The 24063-nt window shown below is 42.4% G+C and overlaps 1 protein-coding gene across 1 annotated transcript in view; it reads right to left on the reverse strand.

Moving 5' to 3' along the window:
- Positions 1-115: 115 nt before the first annotated feature.
- slc16a4 (solute carrier family 16 member 4) overlaps positions 116-24063 on the reverse strand; it is a 28210-nt gene continuing 4262 nt past the window's right edge. Inside the window, exons 4-11 of the mRNA XM_070967653.1 lie at positions 13787-13919; positions 13316-13448; positions 12923-13066; positions 12553-12714; positions 11738-12397; positions 7910-8121; positions 4855-4948; positions 116-2868 (exon numbers count right to left, since the gene is read on the reverse strand). Coding sequence (XP_070823754.1) covers positions 2660-2868; positions 4855-4948; positions 7910-8121; positions 11738-12397; positions 12553-12714; positions 12923-13066; positions 13316-13448; positions 13787-13903 — 1731 coding nt within the window. The 5' untranslated portion in view covers positions 13904-13919 and the 3' untranslated portion in view covers positions 116-2659. The remainder of the gene's footprint in view (positions 2869-4854; positions 4949-7909; positions 8122-11737; positions 12398-12552; positions 12715-12922; positions 13067-13315; positions 13449-13786; positions 13920-24063) is intronic.

The following is a 24063-nucleotide window of genomic DNA, read 5'->3' on the forward strand; positions in this document are numbered from 1 at the left end:
TCTGCCACAAGAGGGCAGCGTAACAAAATTCATGTCCATCACTGGAGTCTGGGCTGTCCTCAAGACTTGGAAGTGACTGAATAACGGGTGGTCAGCATTGAAATCACATAAACTGTTTTTTTTGTTGTTTTTTTTTACTAACGATAAGGTTCAAGTTGTAGGTAGGTTTCTAATGTGTCTTTGGCTGACATCACAGGAAAGTTAGTAAAGATACAATACAGTACCTTGTAAGGCAAACTGGTGAAAACACAAAAACCTCAATTACATAAAAAAAAAAAAAAAAAAAAAAGATTCAACAACCAACAGACTTCCACATATAAACACAAGATAATTCTAAGTTGCATTGCCATTAATTGGCCAATTGCAGGCACTGTAAAGGCTGGGCAACTGTTTCCTGCCAGTCCAGTTGGGGCACTGTGTATCTACATATGAGGTCGACAACATGACAGTCATCCTTGCTATTCAGCGGAGCTCATCGGCTGCATCACCAACTGTGATCAAAACATTTTGGAAACATACAAATCTCGAGAAAACAGGCTGCTTCTTTCCTTAGCTGGTATATTTGCGACAGTTTGAATGACGTGCTAGTGAGCTGTCAATAACAGGAAAATCTCTCTGTGTGCACTTGCATAGAACGGCTCGCAAATGATGAGCTCGGCGTGAGCAGTTTCTCATCTGAAGATGCTGATTTAACAGGTGTACTATCATTGTTGACCCACTAAAGAAGAAAGGCAGTTGTAGTTTCGTTGTAGTATTTAAAAGGTCAAAACTGAAGATTTGAAGAAAAAAATTAAGCATGCTCGCTTGCACTGAAATGTGCAGGTGCAAACACTGTAAACAGGATAAAATGCCTTAAAATGTGATTACAGTTGAAGACGAAGCATTGAAACTGTCATCTGAAGTGAAAGGAGCTGAAGCGTCAGTAGAAGAGCTGAAGGCGGCTGAAATCAGATGAAGTGTTGTGGCTGAAATTTTAACATTTGTTCCCGCTCAGGAGCTGTTCAGGCACTGAAGGTGGTTAAACTGTTAGCTGAAGCGTAAGAGATAAAAGTTACACAGTGAATGAGTGAAGGAAAGACAGCTGAAGTTTGTGAGGAGTGTCAGTTGGTGGAAATGTCAGTGAAAGCAGTTGAAGAGTAAAAATCAGCTGAAGTGTAAGACATGAAAGTAGTTGGAATGTCAAAAGATGCCTTCACTGCTGAAAGTAGGTGAAGCGTCATTTGAAATTAAAGCAGCTGAAATTTGAAAGTGGAAATGCTGCAGACAGTTGTAGCGAGTCACCTGTGAGCAGTGGAAGTATCAGTTTGTTGAAAATAGGAGATGAAAGCAGGTGAAGTGAGTAGACGTGAAAGAGTTTAAAAGGGTTACTCTGTGTGAAATCAGTGAAAGCAGCTGAAGGGTCAGTTTATGCGCCAGTGCAGAACACAGCTGACACCTGAACTTCCCACTGCCTTTGAACGCTCCACTGCTAGAAGTCAGTGCCACCAGCACAATCCACACAGCGTCGCTCCTGAAAAGCTCCGAAAACGTTTAAAGCTTCAACTGCGATTCCAGAGAAAATACGAGATGTGAAAAGATGGAAGTAAAGTCCTGAAGTACTAAGATACAAGTATGAATGAGTATGGAGGACTACAAAGGAAAAGAAAGTGTTCAAATTTTGATGTCTGTCCATTCATTTCTAATGGGAAAGATGCTGAAAGACAGATATCCACTAATCTGAAAGGAAGCACAGATGTCCTTAATGAGCTGGACATTTTGAAGTTTGAATGGTGAGCCCAGAATATTAATAATAAAGTTATAAAACGGACAATAAGAGTGCATCACCAAAAAAATGTTAAAGTTGTTATACCTGGAAATGCTCGCACATGCCATACAATCTACAATAATCTTGTTGGAGGAAGAGATACATTTTCTTCTGTTTAACTACTGAAGCAGTTGCTGCTTTTTGGCTTTAAAGAGCAGATTACACATTGTGTCATAGAAGCAGGCTGCAATTAACTGGAGGCTCAGTATCTTCACTGTGTGCCAGTTAAAGATCAGAGGAAACGTCATGCAGCATAATCACAACTTGCCCCAAAGTGCGAAGCAGTGAGTACAGGTTTACAGATACAGGTAAATGCTTCCAGAGAAATCAGGTAAAATTATCTCATCATGGATGTGTGCTTCCATTGATGTCACCACAGAAAGGAATAGCTGACAGGATTTCGAGTTCAACTGCAGAGCTGAGTTTGTAAAAATGATGTGCAATGACAAGTTACTGCAAGGTGAGCGTTCTGCTGTCGTATCGGAGAAAAGAAAGACTGAACAAGTTATAGGTGCAAAGCTGCTAAAGTTAAAATGTGCAGTATGTTGGAGATTATCTTCGGTTTGGATGCATGTACCTCTGATAAGAACAAGAACGGGATAAAATAGTTTGCAGAACACTAAAATTTTGGCTTTTTAAGTTCAACATAATCATCTATTGACCGTTGCCCAGACTACTGTATGTTCTCAGACGTCTTAGGCAGTTCTTCTCCTTGGCCTGTGTTACGTTCCTGCTGAAATTAAGGGTCACTTGGGTCCCGACTTTAAGCTGGAGTCCAAGGTCCAAGGTATGCAGGCCTATGGCAAGTTATGAGCATGCTGGTTCAAGATCGAAGGCCTTCCCTGGGTTTCACTCCTACACAGCGCCGTTCTGTAGGCGGTCGGGGGCGAAGCAGCCGTTGGTCTTACAGCTGCTTTCTGCTCTCTTGTCCCGGGTCAGCTTGTTCCTGGCCTTCCAGCGCTGAGCCAGCGGCTCCATGAACAGCGAGAGGGAGGAGAGCAGATAGCAGAGCCCAGCCAGGTAGAAAGAACAGTCGTAAGTCTGAGTGTAGTCGTACAGGAACCCTGCAAAACACAAACATCACAGGAATCGTTTTTTTCTTCGACAGTTCGGGGCACAATTCCCAGGTTTCATGAAAGAGTTGATGTTTATCATCTTCTAGCAATTACTTAATTTTTCTAGCTCTTTCGATCATGAGGAAAAGAGCTGCAGAATGTCCAAAGCAAAATCCATGGGTAAAAAGAATTTATCGATAGTGTATTGATTTATTATTAAAAAAAACCCCTCTCTATTAATCACTTATTAACATGTATAACTGCTGATTTGATGGCTTATTAGAAAATGGAAACCCCATCAGTGCTTCTCTGTGTACTACAGAACATTCATAACTGTATTATTACCAAAACAACATTCAAGAGATTTTCTGTAAACTATTAATAAAGCCACAGGTCACAACAAACGTCTGTATGCAGTTTGTCCTGTCAGAGGGTTGTACCAAAAATGACATGGACATTGGTTCATAAAACTATTTTTGACGATAACGTTCTTTCAAATATTATACGATTAATTTCACCTTTTTTTTAAACCCATAATGGATATTGTTCATGTAATATAAACTCTTTATATTTCACATTTGACATATTCATATTACAGCATGGTGAGGGATCACATTTTGAGCATTCGTGACTTCAGTGTAAACTATCCTGCAGGTGACTCATAACTTCCTGTGTTTCTGTGTTTGATTTCTTTACACGATCCATGTTGACATTTCACTTTAGACATGTGAACTGGAGTGAGACAAGAGCCCCCGAGCCAGATAAAAAGCGGCAGTGAAGCTGCTGCAGAGGCAGTGAACAGACGCTTGGTGATCCTGAAGAGATGGACTGAACAACAGGAATGTTATCACAACCTGTGGCCTGAAGGAGGGACCTCAGTTTGCCTAACGTCCGTTTCTCACTTGAACCGCAGGCAGGGATGTAAACAGAGCCACACGCTATTTCCGTGTCACCCTAAAGGGGGTCACTAGTCACATTTCAACCCCGAAATCCATAAGCTCCTCTAAGGGGATTGCCCAACACAGTGTGCAGGGACCATGTCAATAGGTTCAAAGGAACCCCCCTCTGCCTCCACTGGGGCCAAATGTTACCTATAAGGTTATTTTTCCTGGAAACATATTCTCAGAAAGGAAAGTGTGGTGAATATATGCATTGATCATGACGAGGCTGTATCAGTTCTGTGCAAGTTTCAGTGTCCCCTTTATGAAAGATAAAAACTGGTCTGGTTCGAGAGGATGATTGATATCTGTCTTGTTTATTTTTTTTTGTTTTCATAGCTGACCTAGAAAAGGTGTAGTTGATGTAACAAAGGAACACTGTGATAAAAAACATATCCCAGATTAGAAACAGCTCTCTAGGGCTAACAAAGGCAATCTGCCATCACTTAAAGAAAGTGAGTCAAACCCAGCCATGAACAGTGTTTTTCTAAGGGTTAGACTTGACTCACTTGTTGGCAGGATGAAATTTGACCCAGTGACCCCTGTATGCATTTTCGTCAAAGCAACCTCAAAATCCCAGGCTGCACAGAGGGCGGCACTTACTATAGGTTGTTTTTCTCCTGTGTGTTTCAGTTTTCACACTCCACAGTGACTGCAAGCACACAGACGGGCAAACGCACACTTGGAGGCACTGCAAAGAATTTAGGGCCCCATGGAAAAATGTGCTACAACACCCCCCGCAAAAAAATATATGTCCCTAAGAATGGCTTATCAACCCCTTTGCTGGTCCCCCAACTCACTCACTCCGTTTGAAGCTCCTCTGGACCACCCCCGACCCCCCCCAACCCACACACACACACACACACACACACACACACACACACATACAAAACTCACCTTGCCCTCTGTGCAACAAATCACTTTCGATCAGTAACGTCACAGCCACAATTCCATTCATATGCAGCACACATGTAAGCGTTTGTTATTGTATGCATGTGGAAAAGTGGGTTAGCACATGTCTGAAGCCTGAAGGTTTTCCATGACGTGATTCACTCACCTGCCAAAGGAGGCCCTGTGAGGCAACCCAGCCCGACAAAGAACATGGAGAAGCCCATGGAGTTATTGAGTTTCTCTGACCCCACCAGGTCTACCTGCAGAGCAAAACAACACATTCAGCCTGAAGCTCCTCACACACCGGGACATCCATCTTCTTTCTTAATGGCACTTTGAAATGTACAGATAAGAGTGTTTTGTATGCATTTCTGCACTGCACAAATCACACGTACTTCACATTACTTCCATATTATAACACATGTTTTTCAAACCGTACAAGAATTTTAAATATATTCAATACAAAACCAGATAAACTGAAAACATTAAGCCATTCATAGATGGTGTAAAACAAACAAACAAACAAACAAACAAACAAACAAACAAACAAACAAACAAACGAACAAAAACACAGTTCAGCAAGTTGAACTTAATGGATCATCTGTCAAACTGTCATTTAAAAGTTGAAAGGAACGAAAGCCAAGCTGCTACAGAAATGATATTTGGAGAATGGTAGAGCGGTGTGCTTGACTTGTAATAAATTGTCTAAAACATGTAAAACAAACAAACAATAAAAAATAAAATAAAATGTAAACAACACATATTTTAAGACAAAACATAATCTGAGGTGACTCTTCAGGAAATTAATTTGGTAAAAATTGGCATTATTTGCAAATTAAATCATAAACAAAAATTATATCAACAAACTCAACATATGACACAAATCCTTGCTTCTAATTATTTCAGACTATTTATAAATATTTCAGAAATATTTTAGCTGAAATGGGACAAAGATTCAATAAAATGTTTGGTGTATAATTTCCCAAAGACTTAGACCAGATTTTATCCAGCATCACCTACAGACCTTTGAACTCTGAATATGAGGACAGGGAATGTCTCTCCATCTCTAGATTTAATGAATGGTCTGCCACGACCACTCTATGTCCTCCAAACACTGCTCCGACAGTGACAACCAAATGGTTCGCGGTACAAACTTATACCTATAGTGATGTGTGGAATGACAGAATAGCAACAATTAAAAGTAAAACCTTACAATCTGAAGAAGAACTTGGAGGAATGGAGCTCTTTTTTTTCTTACTGTGTCATAACTTCATAAAACCATTATAAAACACAGGTATATTTCACTGCTTTTCAAGCGTTATTGATGCAAGAAACCTTCAGCTGCATCAGAAAACGTCAGTAACTCAGACTGAGTCAGTGGGAGCTCCTGTGCTGAAAGACCTGTCAATCACTCTGGGAGCGACAGCAGTTCTGGGCCTGTGTTTTTAATGCTCTCTTGTTTAGTTTTATTGTACTTCTAGTGCACATACAACACAATACCAGTGAAAAGGTGACTTCAAAAACATCAGTACGTGTCAGTACTTGTTCTCAATTTATCTGATCCTCTGAACTTGAACTGGTTTGACTGGTTCCTCCATTAAAAAAATGATCCCACTCAACATTTAGGCCCAGAGGTATGTCCTGACCTTTGAGAGCACATCATCACACCACACACTGTACGTCCTCACGTTTTTGTTTTCAGCTGTGATATGACCTGATGATACTGGATACTCACTCCAGTTAGTTATTCCACCAACACAATGATGTAATCCAACCACCTTTGCATGATGGGAAAAGTCTCAAAGTACAGATACAGTTAGTGTGAATTCACCGTCTTACAGTCTGATACTGTAGGGGTCTGCATGGTTAATGAACGACTGACTGATAATATTGTCACAAGTCAAATGATACTGAGAGAGCACACTGCGGCACTCTCTAAGGGTACTTCCTAATCTTTATTGATTTTCTAAAAGACAGTTTTCACTTGAAAATTGTTCAGAATTCCTCTTACTCTCTGCACTGTTCCGTGAGGTAATGTGGTAAAGAAGCCATGATGGTATTTCATGCCAAATTGAGACACATCTTAGACTTTTGAATTTGCCAGTGAAAGCCAGGCAGCGCTCTATTTTATGGATCTGTAATTTTCCAATAGCCTATTCGCAAATTACCTTGAAAGGATTATGTAATGTGGCACAAGTGAGTGTGAGTCATGCACAACTGGGAGGCAGCGCAAAGTGAGCTGCTGGTATTTTGGTGGACAATGTGTCTTAAACTTTGTGACGAGAATAGATTTCATCAATCAATTTGAGAAATCAGTCTGCATTTATTTACAAATGAATAGAGTGACTCCTTCTGCATGTGTTACCCACAGCTGCTTTATATATCTGCTGTGTTAGAATCTCCTCCCTCAGTTTATTAAATCCCTGCAGTCATCTGAGGACAGCAGGACAGATATGTAGATAAATTTGCAGTGTCCAGTTTGAGAAGTGCCACGTCAGAGTGCAGCGCCATCACGCACAGCAGTCCACCATGTTTACCACTTTCATTGAATCATGTGTCACCTGGCTGCTACAAAATGACCGCATGCACCTCTACACGCATCAGGCGGGTTGATTATAACTCTGCATTGTGCTGTTTACGTGGGAGACATCGGACTGCCGGAGCTCATTGATCCTGTGCATTTGCAGGTGGCATTTCATTCTTGAAAAGCATTAGGATACACATCATGCTGCCCTGCACCAACCAAAGAGCACGTTCCTGGAGGAGCCTCTTTCCGTTTGTTGAGCTGTTGTCTTTATGCGTCACTATGATTGGCACAGCTGTTGCAGAGCAATGAGACCAGTAATGTGACTGGCTGAGAGCACTTTTATTAATCAAGATAACCTTTGGTTTCTATTCCACCTTAGCAAGCCTTTTTGCACTTTGCACTGCTGCACCTACGTGGACCTTATAGCAGGTGGGCTTAGAGACCACACATGCTCAAAACCTATGGCTTTAAAATAGGGCCTTTGGTCTTTAGACATATTAAATGAACACTGTCTCCTTTTTTCCTACGATTAATACCAAATTAGCCCACTCAGTCCATTCCAGGAGCCCTCCAATGAATTTCAAGTTACATATCAGTGATTTTCTATCATTACTGAAAAGCATTACTGAAAATTACAACCCTACAAGCAATAGTACAAGTGCATAGGCATGTTCAGACAGGGTGGTCTCCTTACTAGAACAGGCAGCAGCAGAGCCATGTATCCACCACAGAAGATGGCAAAGAAGATGGCGTAAACCATCAGCAGGATGTATGAGGTTGCCAGTGGGGAGAGCAGGTTGACGAGGCCGCAGAGGATCAGGTAGGCCTTGTGGTAGTGGTACTTATGGAACAGGTTCCTGTCTGTCACCCAGCCCGAGGCCAGCTGAGCGATGGTCTCTGTGATACCTGCAACAGAGGTGGACAGGTGAGGCTTATGAATGGGTGGAAGTAAAACTGTAAGATGGAGATGAGTCTCAGAGGTGAGAGAGAGAGAGAGAGAGAGGATTAAGCAAAGAGACTTCTAGTTTCAACCTTAAGCTTCCACAGTTCAGTGATTTGATATGGGCCTTAAAAATACTCAATTAGAAGATGGATCATTTTGAGACACAGGCTGTTTGTGATAGCACAGCTGTTTTCTTATGTGTTCTTGTCTTATTGTTTTTGAATGTAGGCGCCCAGAATTCCTTGGAAGGCAGTATTGATACTGAGCGGATTATCCCACATTGTCTTTCAAGTAAAGCGAAAAGCTCAAAACTGATTCTCAAAGGAAGGGATAAGAGAAGAGAGGCAAACTGTGGAACAAGTACAATAAAATATTCAGGTAGTTACAGGAAGTTGCTCTTTGGTAATGCAGATTTTGATGGAATCCAAAAGACAACAAGGGCATCGCTGCTATCTTCACCTCTGGATAAAAATGTCTTCAGTAACCAAAAAGGCTCACATTGAACATTTAAAAAAAAAAAAAAAACTTCTCTTGGCTTTGGTGGTTCCCTGTCCTTTCCTCTAGTACCCACGATATTGATATTTCTCTTTTTTATTTAAATGTTTTGACAACATGGAGGGAGTGGTCATGTGGATCTATATGTGTGTGTATGTGTGTGTGAGAGTGTGAGTGAGGGTGGGGCCAAAAAAAAGACGCCCTGCAGCAAAACGTAGGTCTGCATTAGCATGAATGTGACGTCTAGACAAGCCTGTTTCAAGCTGTTCCTGTTGTCTGAAATTAGAACAGTGCAACACCTCCATTTGTTAACATCTGTATCACACTCACAACAACCAAGCAAATTACTCATTATGCACTCCATCCCATCTGATTGATTGTTTGCTTCGGCCGGGTATGATGACTGGGCAGATATGTGCTGCTCTCTGCTGAGGTCAACTGGAACGCGATAGGCGGTGCGGAAACTGCAGTGGTGTATTGACCGTCGCAGGAATAGCTACAAGCAGGCAGTGCTGAGCCATTGATCAATGAAACAAACTGGTTCTATGCAGATCAGAGTTACCCCTCCTTTGCTCAGCCTCTGCACCACAACAGCTCAGGCTGCAGCCACCAAGACACTCAGCTTGAACTCAAAACGGATGAAAAACTGCTGAATATGGATGAAGTTGCACACAGTGTGTATTACTAAATAAAGTGTGCCTATTTACTTTTACTGTGACTGAAGTTCACATTAATCTACATAAATTAACACATAATAACTGATGATCAGCTACATCTTCACTCTTCAAGGCTCTGAATGAACTTGAAATGAATAAACAATGAAATGCCTCGTCAGTGAGCACCTCTGCTTTCCTTACATAACAGAATCTAGTTTCTCTCCTCCAAGGTTAGAGAGATGACTTGAGGCAGCTGTGCTGTGTTTATGTGTCCTCCTCTAGCGACCCACGACAGTGTCCTGGGGTGTCCCCTGCTTGCATACAGACGAGTTGTGAGTTTGTTTGTGTGTTTTAGCCTCAGCAGGTTGGTGCAGGCCTGCAGCTGTTCCTGTTCAAACTCAGCACAATGCAGTTTAAATTTGGCCTCTCCAAGTAGCACCTTAAGCCAACTGCATCAGGGACATTATTAGTTATGTCCATTTCTCTCTGTAGCGCTGACATTAGCTGGGCTTTAGCAGACCATGGGGGTTTTTTTGCACGCCATGGAGAGATGCCATTCCCTTTGCTTCAAAGAGGAGCATTTTGTCACTATATTAAAGCAAAGGGCCATAAAAGGCATATTGGTTTTCCCAGCTTCTCTGAGGTTGCAGTTGGCTTGTCTTGCCTCCCCTTTTGTACGTATTGCTGCCTCAGTGCTCCTCCGCAAAGTATCAGCCACTTTAGAGCCAGACTCAAACAAAATTGGGAGCCCCTCTTGTCACCATGCCAGCAAATTTACTCAGTTAGCTGTTGCTTAGCAACTTCAGTTAGCTCCAGTGTTGGTGGCTGAAGGTTGACGAACAGGCTGACCCGGACGATAGTGGCCTCCCTCCCTCAGCCGAGTCAATGGGCCTCTATGACAAGCGCCAGGTTGGGGACAGAGGGACAGCGGGACTCTGGCATGGCGGCTTTGTGGTGTGGGTGGCACCCTGTCTCTCTAGCTCTGTCTTCTCCTCTCTCATTGGGTGCACATGACCTCAGAATGTGACAGAGCAAACGTGTCCGAGTTGAAAGAATCTGTCAGCCTTTCTGCTCGCTGGCGCTGATCGCTGGCGCTGATCGCTGGCATGAAACTCATAAATAACTCGACAGACCATCAGGAAAAATTAAGACACCTACAGCATTTCCTCTGGTTTTTGTTACATCTCCACAGAACCATTGGAGAGAACCCATACAGCATATTTGTCAGTTAATTTTAGAGTATCCTGTGTAACTTTATACAACAGTGTTATTTAACCCCAGTTTTGGCTCAATCCATCAATGTCTCATCCCAGCTGTGTTTCTTATGCAGGTGTGCATAGTGTTTTCTTCAGACCTCTTTCTTCAATCTTTCCCCATGTCCTCCAGCAGTGGTGCTGTCCAGCTGCTGCTGCACATCAATGCAGCAAAGGAGATACAGAATTCTTCCAGGCTATCTACACACTGTATTTCAAAACTATGTTATTTTTTCAAAAATGCATCACTGAAACAGTCCTTCAGGAATTCTGAAACCATTTCCTCAAAAGCCAGAGAACTGATGCATAATTCAAACAATTATTTCACATTGAAGAGATGTGATGTAAAAATGTAAGAAATATGTTTGAAGTCAGCACTTGTGTTTGACGGCAGCTTCTCTCACACCCTCTCTCTTTATTACCTCCTTAAGAAAGTGTTAACAGTTGTATTTCAGATCATGTAACTCTCCTTAGCCTTATCTGAAAGACACCTTTCATCAAAGGCGATACAGTATCTATCTGCAGAGGGCTGATTACCAGGGGCGGAATTACAAAACAGAAGCATGTAACTCACAAATGCACAACCCCATCTGGAATATTTTAATTATTCAAGAACTGTGTGAAGAACTCTTGAAGAATCACATGCACATGTGGTCAGTGGTCAAAATGTTAATGCTGTTTTCTGTTCATATGGAGCGGCACCATCAGTGGCATACTGCTGAACCCACCCGGCCTGGCCAGTGGACCAAAGTTCAGCTTTTATGTAAGCACATTCATTACGTAAGACTGCAGAGTCTGAGCAGCTCACAAATAATTAATGCCTAGAAGTTGACTGGGGACTTTTTTGCATTGCTTCTTAAACTCTTGCCTTAAAGAAACCAGGACCTCCCTCCTCTCAGTCACAGTGAAATCCCTGCTGGAAGCCAAATTCAAAGACAAACAGCAGCATCGACTGCGTATTCAGTCTGTAGTCAGATTTCTAAAGAGCGTCAGGTTTATTATTTTACTTTATGCTTTATCCAAATTTCAGACAGTGCAATCAAGATTGGTAGCAATCTTCTCATCTAACTTTTGTTATAAAAGTACATACATTGTGTGCCCCAAAATGTCAAACTATTCCTTTAAAGTGGATCAATAAAAACACAGTGGGAACTATCGGTCAATGTGTGCCTCACCTGCCACAGAGATGATAAAGGAAGCGTCCATGGCATCGATGCCCAGGGTCCTGGCACGGGCAGACAGGTGGAAATAGGGGATGAAGTAGGCCAGCTGGCTGAAGACCAAGGACCAAGTGTAGATGCAAAAGAATGGGTCCTTTAGCAGGGAGAAATCCAGTACTTTGGCTTTTCTGACAGCCACCTCACTCGGTGTGCTGGCATGTGAGGGAAATCCAACAATGGTGGACCCATTCATGCTGCCATTGAGCTCCGTGGAGCTGTCTGGACTTGTGGGTTTACACTGGCTCACGTCATGGTGGGGCTCATGGCCATTCACACCATTCAGGACCAGTCTGGTCAGTTCAGGGTTCACTGACTGGTCCTGGTGTCCCTGAGTACCTTGGCCTCCCAGGTTCTCAGCGTCCCCATGAGGGGCAGGAGGAGGGGAAGGGGAAGAGCATGAGTCTGATTTGGAGATGCCATTAGATAGGTGAGAGGAGCCGTTCAAGCAGCTCTTGGTGTATTCCTTCTCTGAGGAACTCTTCAGGGAAACTGCAGGGCTCTTTTGGATGGGACAAGAGGTAGGGTTTGACACAGGAGGCTTCACATTGATGGGTCGCAGAAGCATCCCTGAGGCCACCAGGTTCAGCATGAGACCGCCAAGAATTAGCATTGCCCCTGTTTCGGACAAAGAGAACTCAGGACCTGAAATGTTACCTTGCACTGCATGAGCCATAGTTCTTCTATATTTTATATTATGCAATGTGCACCAAATCAAAGAAATGCATTATGGTCTGACAGTGTCTGCTCACTGACAGATCTGTCCTGCCTACCTTGCCAAGCATACTGATCCAGGAGCAGCTGAGTGAAGGGAGCAAGGGCAAAGGTCAAACCCATCCCGGAACGCCCGATCGCATATGCTGTCGCCAGCCTTTTTCGGAAGTACAGTGCTGTGACCACTGAGAAGGACTGGTAAAGTAGTGCAAAACCCATTCCTAATAGGACAAAGAAGGTTATCTTTATCAAAGATTCTATCTTTCAAAGGAATGTGAGCAGACAAGAATGAAAAGGAATTCATAGCTCACATAGATGCCCTCATGCAGAGGATGACCTTGGCTTTGTTTTGTAGTTGCAAAGTCATCAGGGAAACAGCAGGTGTCAATCTTATTGATATCTTTTGGCTTTCCACATATTTCTACTCACCAACTATTACTCCCATGCTGATGTAGAGGAACACCACATTGTGGGCAAAAATGCTCATGAGGAAGCCTCCACTAACCAGCACAGCACCGGTGATGGAGGTCACCCTGACACCCAGCTTGGCACAGGCCACAGAGGCAATGGGTGCTATGAACAATACAGGAGAGGAAGCATGAAGACAAAGAATCTCAGATTTTTGCATTTTCTACGGTTCAACATCAACATCACGCTGGGGAAATGTGGCTCCAAATGGTGACAGCTTTACTCTTCTCACAAATTGATCAAGGAAGATGCAATTACATGAGAAAAACTTTTGAGATAATACTGTCCAGTCTATGAACTCAGTGCAGAGCTGTGTAGGTGATACAGACAGAGTTGACGTTTCATGATGCAAACCTCCAGAGAGACGTAGACTCGACATGATGGAACCGATCCAGCTGATGCTCTCTGCAGAGCCTCCAAACTCATCTTGAAATGCCACAAAGAAGATCCCAAAGCTCTTCAGTGTTCCCATCACAAGGACATTTACCTGTGGGTGCACACGCACATGCAAATAAGAGAAAGAGATCAATGCCAGGAGAGACTGCATGTGTGGAAAATCAGTAACATTTTTTAAGGCTTAATTAGTGTCCTTGTTACAGGATGAACTCAGTGAAACACACATAAGGAGACCCAGAAAAAGAAACAGTGGCAAGCATTTTGCCTGTTAAAGTTTTATCTTTTCACTGCTATCTAATGAGAACTTGTTGAAAAAGACCAAAAGCCACATCATTGCACACACTATATCAGTGCACGGGAAAACAGGCAGTTGAAGACCCGTTGTTTGTTTGACAGATGAGGGATCATGAACAAAAGAGGAGGACAAACCAGGAAGCAATGCAGCACCACCATCCAGCCCCAACCTCCATCTGGAGGGTCCTCATACTGGATCTCTTTTTCCTTCTCTTTCTTCGTGGCCATGGCATCCTTCCTGAACAGGTTCATGGCTGCCTTGGTTTCACTAGGAGAAAAGGAAAAAAAAAAAAAAAAAAAATCAATCATTTAAAATCCATGCATGCACGACATGTTTTCATGTCGGTTATGTGGATATTAACTAATTCATTTTCTCTCTTGCATTTAAAGGAAGACATTCCTTTTTCATTCGGTTTATGCACGGTTGCTTCCTGGTTACGACCAGGTTATGATAGGCCAGCTCGGATACTTCCTGTCGCTTCCGAAAGTGAATTAACTGTCAACAATAATTATGTCGTGCTACACTGGATGTCTCCAGGAGTTACCTCAAATTACCATCAACGACGTATACAGACACATTCGGGCACATTCGAGGACGTCTTCAAGCCTCCAAGAAAAAGGTTTCCAGCTGCACATAACCAGCTATATCCACGATTATGAAGCTAAGTCTACAGCTAGCTAGCGCTACAGCTAGCTAGCTGACGTTATCATTAGCCCCGTCAGATTCGTTGACGTTAGTTGTGCTCCATATTGTTGTAACACGTTGTAATCACGTTGTATCAAATAATGTAATTAAGCTTGATTTCGCCACAGAAATGCATATTTCCGGCAGATAGACCGGCAATGAGGTAATAATGTGTGTTATTGTCGCCATGTCCTTTCTCATTTTCTATAGTATTCTACTTTCAGGGGATGCCTATGGTAGGCTAGAATCTAACTGCCTGTTATGATAGCATTAGCTGCTACTGCATTGCATAGTTAACATGAGCACAAATGAATAAGGTTAAACCAGGGATCTCCAAACTTTTATTTTTCTAATGCTTTGACCAAAGACCTGCTCTGTGTACCTATTGGAGACCCCTGAGTTGAACTTATTCTTAGCTGCATTATGTAAACAATGAATATCATTTGGTTTAAAGGTTATTCACTTATTTAGCTATATAAGCTAGTTCACTGCTATGTTATGCTACGCTTAACATAATATATGCACAAGTCACATTGTGAATGTCCTTTTCTATTAACAGATTGTTCTCAAAGACTCGAAGCCTGTTGAGCTAACGGCATATCAATGCTCATGTGTAGCAGGGCTTGCGCTGTGCAATCACATTGCAGCCTGACTTTATCAATCTGCATATTATAGCCAGCAGGGAGCAACAGTTTCCCCCCTACTTACAACCGCACTGAGTCTGAACAGCAGTGGCATAAACCCAGAACTCAGGTAATGTTATTGTAGCACCTCCACAATGTAATTGTTATTGAAATTTTACATACATGTTAACACACACCTAAATAAGTGTCCTCTACAACATGTGTTTACAGGGATTCAAGCCTGGCCCAACAAATGAGATGGTGGTGTTATCGGCTAGGCCTAAGGAGCGAAGACTGGCTGAGGGAATCAGGTAATAATTTGTGATGATGAATATAATTATGTACTTAACTTTGCTTCTTCTATTTCTTTCTACATGTGCACTCACGCACACACTGTCTATGTAGCGCAAAGATACATACTGGAGTAGAATTTAATTTCATTTACCCACTGGAGTACTTCCACTCTTGCACTGCTTTGAAATAAGTTGAATATATGTATTCATGCATTTTCAAAGAAGTTTGTCGTGTCAGAAGACAGTCAACAGCTGAGAGCCTGGCAGCCAGAATTTTACGTCCTGGCTATCAAACAGCCGAAATGAAGAGGGGCCTGGACATGGAACCAAGGCAGTGGAGGAGTACTGCCAGGCAAAGGATGATAACCACTAACCTTGCAGCTTTATCATCCATCCGGATGCACCATGGCTTGGGTCATCACCTGATGGGTTAGTGTACGACCCAAAGGGGGAGATTGTATTTGGATTGCTCGAGGTTAAGTGCCCAAATGTCTTGAGCTATGTGGATTGTGCCTACCTTAAAGTATCTGACAATGTCTTACAGCTTTAGCATACTCACCATTACTGGCAGGTACAAGGACAACTGCTTATTTCCAGTCTTGAGTGGTGAGATTTCATGGTCTATGCTCATGATGATATGTTTATTCAGAGAATACACAGGGATAATGAAATCATGAAAACAATCAAAGAAAAGGCTGACTTCTTTTACTTTTATACACATCTTCATTCGCTGTTGTCTTGAAAATGTCATTACCAATATTTTTTGTATTACTGTACTGTATACTGTAAATGTTACTTGTAATCACCACAATTAAAGAGTATATGTTTTTGTGCCCTAATGAAAGGCTAAGACTTTATTTTTAACATTACAAATGGTTCAGGCAAGTTATATAATTCACATACAAAGATGGTAATCTTGATTCCTCTACTTCACAGGTGTCAAACTCATTCCACAAAGGGCTGAGTGGCTGAAGGTTTTCTTTCCAACCAAGCAGCAGCACACCAGACCTGACTTATTTCATTAGCTGATCTCAGTCTTCAGACAGCTGATTGGTCAGACTGCGTGCTCTTGATTGGTTGGAGGAAAAACCTGCAGCCACACGGCCCTTTGTGGAATGAGTTTGACACGCCTGCTCTACTTTACCCAAGCTTTTACTAGGGGCCAGCCTGGTAATTTAACAGAAGACATGCAACTACATACAGTTGGTTAATATTGCCAAACATATTCAGGGGAATAACAGTGTTAAACAACTTGTGTTCCTTAAATCTACGAATCAGGTGCTCAACATGAACTCTGAGGTGTGCAATAGACTGTGTCTCCCTGACCTCATCGGCAGTCATCTGTTTTCTTCCAGCCAGGAATAGTGGCCTGTACACCTTACAAGGTACACAATTATCAACTAAGAAGCCTCTGTCCACCATTATAGCTGAGTCCGGCCTGAGGAGCGTGCAGATTCCTGACTCTACAAGGAGCTGTTTGTCACTGACTGAGCCAGCATAGAGGGGGGAAACAAAGGTAACCGCACCATGGGGAGCCATGCCAATCATTCCCTTCAGGGTGCAATGAGACTTGTAGCTGGAGTACACCTCACTTTGGAGTGAAGGGGATGAGGGTGTTTGGCACCTCACCTCAGTGCAGTCTAGAATGACAGTGGTGTCTGCATAGTCTTTGAATTCTGGGGGCAGAAACTCTTTGATTTTTTCTGGTGACATCCAAATGCACTGTGCACCAAGAACACAATGTAAGAAATTACTCCACGAGAGTACAATCCTGCTCACGGTAGACTGATGGATTCCATATCGGTCAGCCACGTCCCTCTGCTTCACTGCCATGGTGAGGTAGTTCAGGAAGAGGAAGAGCTCATCCACTGGGAGCAGAGACTGTACCTGTAAGACATATGAGATGAATTAAGCTGTACCTTTCTACACTGCTTACATATACTGTAGCATAAAAAGATCAAGTAGCCTATCACAAAACAATACATTGACATACCATGGAAGGGCTTTGCCGTGTGGGTTCGCCTGATGTTCTGGTCACTCGCATCATGTATTGCAGAGACGGTTCAATGAACTGCCAAAACTGCATCAGGTGATCATAGGATGAAAACCTAAAGACAAGCAAGACTTATGTAAGCTCTCACAAATGTGCTCTGTTTGCATGGGTGTTAGTAAGTTAGGTATGAAAAAATTAATTTGAGCTTCAGGCTACAGTTCAGAATTGAACAGTCTGAACTTTTGCTTCTGATAGTAATGTTTACTAAAGTAGACAATTTAATATTTACTCGAAGTAGACTGCATATGATCTAGGCCTAGCCTGTTACAAAAGGCAGGCAGTCTAACATTTTAGAAGTAGGCCTAGGCTACACTGCAAGTTTACCAACGGACACAGGTAGACTATCAAATTGGCTAAATAGTTTTATTTAGGCATACATACCCGGTGAAAAAACGTATGTCCTTGTCTGAGCCAGCAAATCTTCGTAAACCAAATCGCTGCGTTAGAGAGATATCCTCCAGCTGCTGCCTCAGCTGAGCGACCCCTTCGCGCAGACGATGGTTCTCGTCTAAAACCGTATCGACTGACGCGGGTTCTGTACTCGTGGAGTAGTCCTGTTCACTGTTGGCACACGCAACATCAACATCTCCATGATCTTCATCTTCGTCCACAGTTTCCGGTTTGTCCCTTCGTTCCCATAACCCAAGCCTTCTCTCTCCGAGAGAGTAGCTGTTCCAGGGGAACAGCACAGGAACAGCACCGCGCTTCAGTCTCCTTCGACCACCCTCGACAGGCTCGTTGACGTCCACAGATTGAAAGTGCCGACTGCACACACGAATGTGATGGCCTGTGGTACGGTCTTCTCTCCTGACGTTTACTATCCATCTCCTTCGGATTTCGCCGTCCTTAGGAAATCGGTGAAAGCTAAGGCTCGAATTGAATTTAGATGAGGCAGAACAAAACGGGACGCAGCAATGTTCGGCTGTCTTCTTTTCAAGACGCTGAAATTTATAAGTTGTCTTCTTCATAGTAAAACAAATAGGCTACTGCTACTGCTGCTAACTATACAAACTGTAAACTTAAAAACAAACTCGCTTCACCTATCAGTCACGAATATATTTTACCACAGGACTGAAAGTAGCCTACCGCCGCCGGCTAGCTGCTACCACAGCGCTTTGCCGTTCGACCGGAAATGAGTGAGCTGGACTATATTGATGCGGAAGTCCTGTAGAGCGTTCCGTGCATAAACCCGGTTCATTTGTTTTCTGAGTGAATTTCCGTCTCTTCATTTCAGTGTAACAACAACGTCAGCACAGCAGTATGGAGCATGTTTGTGAGGAAAAAGACAAGCAGGCCCTTTCTCAGAAAGAAAACCTTGATTATTTTCAAAATAAAACTAGCTGTGATGATTTTCTTCTTCCTTACAGTGCTTTTGTTTAAGCAAATTGGCAACCAAAAAGTCCAATCACTTTGAACCAATCAGAGAGACATCTGTTTGACATTGTTGTCATTATGTTGAGTCACAGAGCGATCCTGTAAGAATAACTCAGTAGACAGTGATGCTGCATGAACCTCTGAAGTCACTGAGCTGTGAAACAGGTCAGTTACAGTCTAACTAATCCTGGTTACTTTTCCACCTCTTTTATTCTTATTACAACCACTGCACAGAACTGAATGTCTCAACAGTGTTTACAGTAAGTCTTTCTATGTGGCTGCAGGTGCAAATATCATGTGTGTCTCAAAGCTCCCTGTCAACATGTGACAGCATGTCCTTGGCATGATGGGCTAAAGTTTGCCGTGATGATGATGATGTTTTAACTTTGTCATGTTCCGGCCCAGAGGCCAGTGCCAGGATGCAGTTATGCTGAGTTATCTGGATAACTTTGCAGAGTAAAACCTTGAAGCCCAAAGTTATCAAGACATCTCAATTCTCTATGAATGTTTTAGTCACGTTTGGGGTTTACTTATTTTGGATGCAATGACTGCAAGCTACAGTGGTAACTTTTCCTGTCAACCTTTGCAGTCACAGTAGCATTTTTCCTGTTTAAACTTTTGTCTTGCACATGCGATCTTGTAAAAAACCTATTTCAGAAACCCAGTGAAGAGCATTAATGGCCTAGAAATGTGGCTGTTTCTTCTCAGCTTTTACCCTGAAGGTATCCTGTGGAGTTGAGGACCACTTGTAGAGCAACAGAGGAATGTTCTTAAGAGTGGGTCCCCATTTTGTTAGCATCTCCTGTGCACGCACAAAGATGCAAGTACAGGCAGGTGTGCACACTGCTGACTTCATTCACAGTCCTGCCGATGGTTTCACCCTAGTTGTCATGTGTCAAGAAATGCATCAATGCACCAAGAAAGGGAGACTGTTAGCAAACAAACAGAGATAGAAATGTAGATTTCAAATGAGGAAGGAAACACATTCTATATGTTCATTAGGTCTCAAGACACACGCTGGGTGTTTAGGGAAGAAACAGTCAGAATAAACTCAGTAAATACAAAAGAAAAAAACTCCACATGGTTCATTAAGACAAGTTAGGTTACAGTAGACACCAGAAGAACCACAATTGCAAGTAAACACACTGATGGTTTTTATAAGATGATGCACATGTACTGGCACATGTAGACGGGGGTCAAAGAAGGTTATAATGGATTACTGAGTGCATTGATAATTAAATGTTTTTTTAAGTAAATGTCATGTTTGGCATGCTCAATGTTCTGGTGCACATGTGTGTCCACACGTGTGTTGATTCCATATGGTATATGTGTAACTTATGAAGTTAAGACTTAAGCCATAAGACCTCAGCTTTGTGAAATGAGCCTGTGCTCCTGCAGTGAGGGGATTCAGCAGCAACCTGTTCATGCCTGTGCTGTGAGCCAACTGTACTGCAGTTTGACTTGGCACCCCAACAGGCAATGTGTGAATTAACTGTGAGCCTTTCTTGCTTCCAAAGGGTACTTATTGAATTTGTGTCAGCAAGTAGTGTATCGTATGAGCCTTTGTGTATCCATTATGAGCAACAACGGTGTCAGAGTGGATACTCTGGAATCATGTCTGATGAAACACAAGTCCGTCCAGACAAACACGAGTCCGTGTTAAGACTTTAACTAGAGTTCAACATTGAAGAAAACTTTAGCAGCTCTCCACGGGGAGCTGTTGAGAAAGGGCATCCACAGCTGGATGTGAGGCCAGTGTTGGAGTTAGAGATGAATCAGAAGGGCAAACAGCAGCAGAGATTGCGTAATAGAGTTAGATGCCTTTAACCACACTGGTGATAGCAATAAGCAAACTCAGCTATTTACTGTACACACATACAGTTTGTACTGTGTACCAATCATCTGCACTTTAAAATCCTGCAACTGTCATTTTGCTATTCAAGAATGATTATTTACAAATGGCATACTGTAAGTCAGTGGACTTGGTAGAGCTTCTTCATTTGATAGTTTTCCAATGATCTAAGCAGATCATTGCCGGTCTGTCCTGTTGTTTTTATCAGGTAACCTCTCCCTCTGGCACATTTTACCACTCTGTGGTTTTCCTCTGTGATTGTCTGCCTTCTGTTGAGCTGAGATCTGAAATCAGCCAGTGCTCAAGTCTAAAGAAAAAACAACCTCTGTGTGCTGAGGAAGATGTTGATGCTGATTCAGCAATAAATACACATCATTTATGTCTTTTTATTTAGCTGAGTCATACTCGAGCCCCACAAACTCCCACTGTGCAGATGGAACATGTATCTATGAAGATGACGCATCATGCAGGGAAATGAGCTCCATCGAAGGGGAGTTTGAAAAAAAAAAAACCCCTGCATGGTGTGAAACTAATTAATTTGTTATCTGTCATCTATTCCATTGTATATTTTCTCCACTAAACCATGTAATTAATGCATGACAGCAATGCTGTGTAATATTTTACAAAATAAAGTGATGACATGCTGCCTTTCAAAACACAGTGCGTTGTTGCTTCTGTTTACTGACAGACTCACAGGTCAGAGCTTAACAGTGAACTTGGACCTGCAAGGAGACCACACCGAGCAGGAAAGGCTCGAATCCTAACAGGAGGGACAGTGAATATTTGCAAGGTTAAAGTGTAATGTGACACATACAGACAGATAACTATTCACAGTTACATTCACACCAGCGGACAATTTTTAATTCACTGTGTGATGTAACAAACACAGTTCAAATCTGAATGGGAGAACATGCATGACTCACAGACTGGGCCATCCTCACATGGTCTTTTAACCCGTGCCAGCATTGACATATATGTATGTTTTACTGAAATATTCCCTTGTTTGATACAAGGAATCAACATTAAACATGGGTAGCAGTGAATATAGAAAGCTGTAGTTGCTTCTTTGATGCTCTGATCGAAGCCAAAGCTTGGTTTTACCTGATGTCTTATGGATGGGAATAATTGATTGATATGAACTGTCTCTGAGAAATACAACTTTAAAAAGGAATGTGGGCCAGGGGCATAAAGTAGAGGGGTCCCTTTCCTACATCCTACCCACCTAATTCCTCCTTATTCACACACCCCTGAAAGCTTCGCTACAGACATTATTGTATTGTTTTTGATTCTGATTCCGGTAGTGATAACACACACACACAGAGACTCACAAGATGAAAACTATGCCAGTCATGTTTTACCAGCTGGCATTTAAGGTGTGACACATCTGTAACCGGTTCTCAAGAATGGGTGTGTCATCAAGTGATTAAAATGACTGTCAGAGCCTAACAAAATGACCTACACAGAATTTCTTTTAAAACCTGCCCTACCTGCAGTGCCTACACAAGGAGAACATGAAATATAACCGAGCCTCAGATGCTGGAAAGTAAAGAGAGCCCGAACAAAGGAGAAGGAGAGGGCGTAGTAAACCTGTGTTTATCACCAGTCTTTTGTAGCCTCCATCACTAACTCAGCCTGACTTAGACATGTATAAGAAGCCGAGACCAAATTAGGCAGAGAGCACAGAGCGGATTAAAAAGGGAATGAATTGGGCCAGTGTACTGTGGGGAAAGTATTTCCCCCCATGTGCTGTTCACAAGTTGTCCTCAGAGTGTGCTTGACTGCATGTTTGTGAATGTGCTGGGGGTCTGAGGGTTTTGAGCGATGGGGGATTGGAGATCAGCGTTTTGTAGTGCGGTATTAACTCAATGTTACTGCACACATCCACCAGGTGATTCTCTCTCAAACGTTTACATTGTGTGTCTGGTCTAAGTTTAAAATGTATTTCCTGTGGAAACGTCTCAAAACAGCCAATGAGATGCTGTTCACAGACACTTTCACTTCCACCTTGTGAGAGCCTGATTTATGAGTCTGGACTGGACAAAGTGAAAGCAGAAGTCTTAAAGGGGCCCTGTGGAGCTTTCTTGTAAACAAACAAAAGTTTCTGTTTACATTCAGTGTTACTCACTAAAACACACTGTTTGTATCTTTGAGCTCTAACAAAGTGTTGGGTGCATTTCCTCCTTCATGAAACATTTACAAAGCCAATTTATTGAAGTATTTTGAATCCAGCATTGTTTACATCAGTATTTCCTAGCTTGCAGTCTTTCCTCCATTTACCAGCACATTGCAGTATATCCTGGTGTGTCAGCGCCAACCGCTGATCAGTGGAATAGTGTGAAATCATTGGCAGAAATGTGTACTTGGCATTACCCATGTGTATGTGCATCAAAAAAGCCTTCAGAATAGTTGCAGCATAGTAAAGTGACCACAATCCTCTGCTGCCGTACTGGGACATTCATCATGATGAAAGAACTCGTGAAGCAGTTCAAAAGGCCATCATGTATTAAACAAAGAATTTCATCCATCCTGGAGCCTATCCCAGCTGTCAACGGGCGAGAGGTGGGGTACACCCTGAACCGGTCGCCAGCCGATCGCAGGGCAACTAAACAAAGAATTTCACATTTCCAATTGGACACAAACTAATTTTCATCAATCAACTGTTCACACTCCAACAAGCAATTTTCCTAATAATTAGGTCTGTAACATGCGAACAGCGAGGCTTGGATGAACATTTTGATACATAATTTGTCTATAAAATTGCTTTTTCTGCAGAAAAAGAACCAAAAAAATGGGTCTCATTTATATTGTCATTTATAAGTATCCAAAATCTCAATTTTCTGCTCACTACAGAGAAAACTACAGTATTATTCTACAAGTCTATCATAGAGGAAGAACCGAATGAGTGAATGAAGGACAGATTTGGGACACAGCAACAGTAAAGAGTTAGAAAACAGACACAGCCGCTTCCTTTCACCTGCCAGCACTGAGCTTCACTGAAATGATGTAAGGAGTGAGGAGGTTCTCGCTGCAACTTTTCGACCTGTGAATCAGTTTGGGAGTGATGGCAGTTTCTAATCTTTGTTTCGAAAACTCGTCATTCGCTCAGATAAGACTGTATGAAAGCGATGAAGTGGAGAGGCGAGAAAGAGGGACAGCCGCAGGAAAGCAAGTAGGTCACAGAGCAGACAGGTTTGCAGCCAAAATTACAAATTCAACATCAAAAAACCCAAGATGTCAAACAGAAGCTACTCAACAGAGCGCCTCCAGTCTGTCACACCAGTATTAAAAGAATCCATTTGTAAAATAAGTTAAATGAAATGTTAGCTGATGTTTTTCCAATACTCTAATTTTGTCTGAACACGCAGTCTTACTGCTACTGTTCATCCTGGGCAAGAGCACAAAGGCTGGCTTCACTGAACTGCCCCATCGTGTTCAGTTAATTGAGCACAGATGAATTCACTTTCACACCATAAAGCATCAGGGAGCAGCTTAATCTCCTGGACAATATTTCTTATTCACACACAGAAGATAG

The sequence above is a fragment of the Chaetodon trifascialis genome, chromosome 8 (assembly GCF_039877785.1).
Source record: "Chaetodon trifascialis isolate fChaTrf1 chromosome 8, fChaTrf1.hap1, whole genome shotgun sequence".
NCBI classification, from domain to species: domain Eukaryota; kingdom Metazoa; phylum Chordata; class Actinopteri; order Chaetodontiformes; family Chaetodontidae; genus Chaetodon; species Chaetodon trifascialis.